General features: G+C 51.8%; 1 protein-coding gene across 1 annotated transcript; it reads left to right on the forward strand.

Annotated features, from left to right (window-relative positions):
- Window positions 1-144: 144 nt before the first annotated feature.
- On the forward strand, window positions 145-2294 carry LOC108525360 (zonadhesin-like; the record flags this gene model as incomplete). Its single annotated transcript, XM_017866360.1, has 2 exons — window positions 145-269; window positions 1990-2294. Coding segments are annotated over 2 exons (430 nt in total), but the record flags the coding sequence as incomplete, so codon positions are not given.
- Window positions 2295-2448: the final 154 nt, after the last annotated feature.

The following is a 2448-nucleotide window of genomic DNA, read 5'->3' on the forward strand; positions in this document are numbered from 1 at the left end:
AGGAAGGGAGGGAGGGAGGGAGGGAGGAAGGAAGGAAGGAAGGAAGGAAGGAAGGAAGGAAGGAAGGGAAAGGAAGGAAGAAAGGAAGGGAGAAAAGTCACTGTCATGCTTCCCCAGCACCAAAAAACCACTCTCCCTGCCCAGGTCTGCGGCGTGTGCGGGAACTTCAATGATGAGGAAGAGGATGAACTAATGATGCCCAGCGACGAACTAGCGCATAGTGATAGTGAATTTGTGAACAGTTGGAAAGACAAGGACATTGACCCAAGGTAGTGGTCTCCTAAGACCCTCTAGCTTTTCTTTCTTTTTTTTCCGAGACGGAATCTTGCTCTGTCACCCAGGCTGGAGTGCCATGGCATGATCTCGGCTCACTGCAACCTCCGCCTCCCGGGTTCAAGAGATTCTCCTGCCTCAGCCTCCCGAGTAGCTGGGATTACAGCCACCCACCACCATGCCCAGCTAATTTTTGTAGTTTTTAGTAGAGATGGGGTTTCACCATGTTGGCTAGGCTGGTCTCGAGTTCCTGACCTCAGGCGACGCGCCTGCCTCGGCCTCCCAAAGTTCTAGGTAATCATGAGCCACCACATCTGGCCCCTCTAGCTTTTCTTTCTTTTCTTTTTTTTTTTTTTTGAGATGGAGTTTTGCTCTGATGCCCAGGCTGGAGTGCAGTGGCACTGCAACCTCTGCTTCCCAGGTTCAGACAATTCTTGTGCCTCCACCTCCCGAGTAGCTGGGATTACAGGTGCATGACACCACGCCCCACGCCCGGCTAATTTGTGTATTTTAGGTAGAGACAGAGTTCCACCATGTTGGCCAGGCTGGCCTTGAACTCCTGACCTCAAGTGATCCACCTGCCTCAACCTCCCAAAATGCTAGGATTACAAGCGTGAGCCACTGTGCCTGGCCTCCCCTCCAGCTTTTCATAGTAACATGAGCTAGGGAGCCAGACTGTAGGGCACACCTGGGGCAGGAAGACCAGAATGTTCCTTTTATCTTCTTCAATTTTTAAATTTTTTGTAGAGACAGGGTCTCGCCACGTTTGCCCAGGTTGGTCTCAAACTCCTGGGCTCTAATGATCCTCCGCCTCGGTTTCCCAAAGTGCTGGGATTACAGGCCAGAATGTTGCTTTGTGTGTGTGATTTGAGAGCGATGACTTCTGGGCATTATGGGGTGATGTGTGTAATTGATCCATCTCAAGGCTGCTAGAACTCACTTGAGGAAATGTGAAAGTCTTCCTTTCCTCACTTAGAAACCTTGGAGGAGGAGCAGGAGCAGTGGTTCATGCCTGTAATTCCAGCACTTTGGGAGACCAAGACTGGAGGATCACTTGAGGCCAGGAGTTTGAGACCAGCCTAGGCAACATAGCAAGACCCCATCTCTATAAAAAATTAAAAACAAAAATTAGCCAGGCATGGTGGCACATGCCTGTAATCCCAGCTACTGGGAAGGCTAAGGCAGGAGAATCGCTTTAACCTGATATACATAGAGGTTGCAGTGAGCCAAGATCACGCCACTGAACTCCAACCTGGGTGACAAAGTGAGACCTTGTCTCCAAATAAACCAAAACCAAAAATTAGCTGGGCGTGGTGGCAGGTGGCTGTAATCCCAGCTACTCAGGAGGCGGAGGCAGGAGAATCGCTTGAACCCGGGAGACGGAGGTTTCAGTGAGCAAAGATTGCACTACTGTACTACTGCACTCAAGCCTGGGCGACAGAGTGAGACTGTCTCCAAAAAAAAAAGATAAACAAAAAAAAAAAAACAAGAATTGGTTGGGCGTGGTGGCGGGTGCCTGTAGTCCCAGCTACTCGGGAGGCTGAGGCAGGAGAATCTCTTGAACCCGGGAGGGGAGGCGGAGGTTGCAGTGAGCGGAGACTGTTGCATTGAACTCCAGCCTGGGAGACAGAGCAAGATTCCCTCTAAAGAAAAAAAAAAAAATTGTGTCATAGTAGGGGGACAACTGTCCCTAGGCTGATTCTTTTCCCTTCCCAGTTGTCAGAGTCTCCCGGTAGATGAGCAGCAGATTCCAGCGGAACAGCAGGAGAACTCGAGTGGAAACTGCAGGGCGGCCGACCTCCGCAGGGCGCGGGAAAAGTGCGAGGCAGCGCTCCAGGCTCCCGTGTGGGCCCAGTGCGCCTCCCGCATAGACCTCACGCCCTTCCTGGTGGGCTGTACGTACACCCTGTGTGAGTTTGGAGGTCTCCACCAGGCCCTCTGCCAGGTTCTGCAAGACTTTGGGGCCACCTGCCAGAGCCAGGGCCTCAAGCCCCCACTCTGGAGAAACAGCAGCTTCTGCCGTGAGTGTGCCCTGCTGTCACCCCAAACCCCTCCCAAACCCCCTTTCCCTCTCTGCTTCCTTGAGAGCTCCCTCACTCTCCTTCCTGTTTGTTCCTGATTCAGCCCTCATTGTCTCTTTGACAAGGACTCTTTAAAATTATATCTATATATATA

Source organism: Rhinopithecus bieti, unplaced genomic scaffold (genome assembly GCF_001698545.2).
Source record: "Rhinopithecus bieti isolate Rb0 unplaced genomic scaffold, ASM169854v2 scaffold_41968, whole genome shotgun sequence".
Classification (NCBI taxonomy): Eukaryota; Metazoa; Chordata; class Mammalia; order Primates; family Cercopithecidae; genus Rhinopithecus; species Rhinopithecus bieti.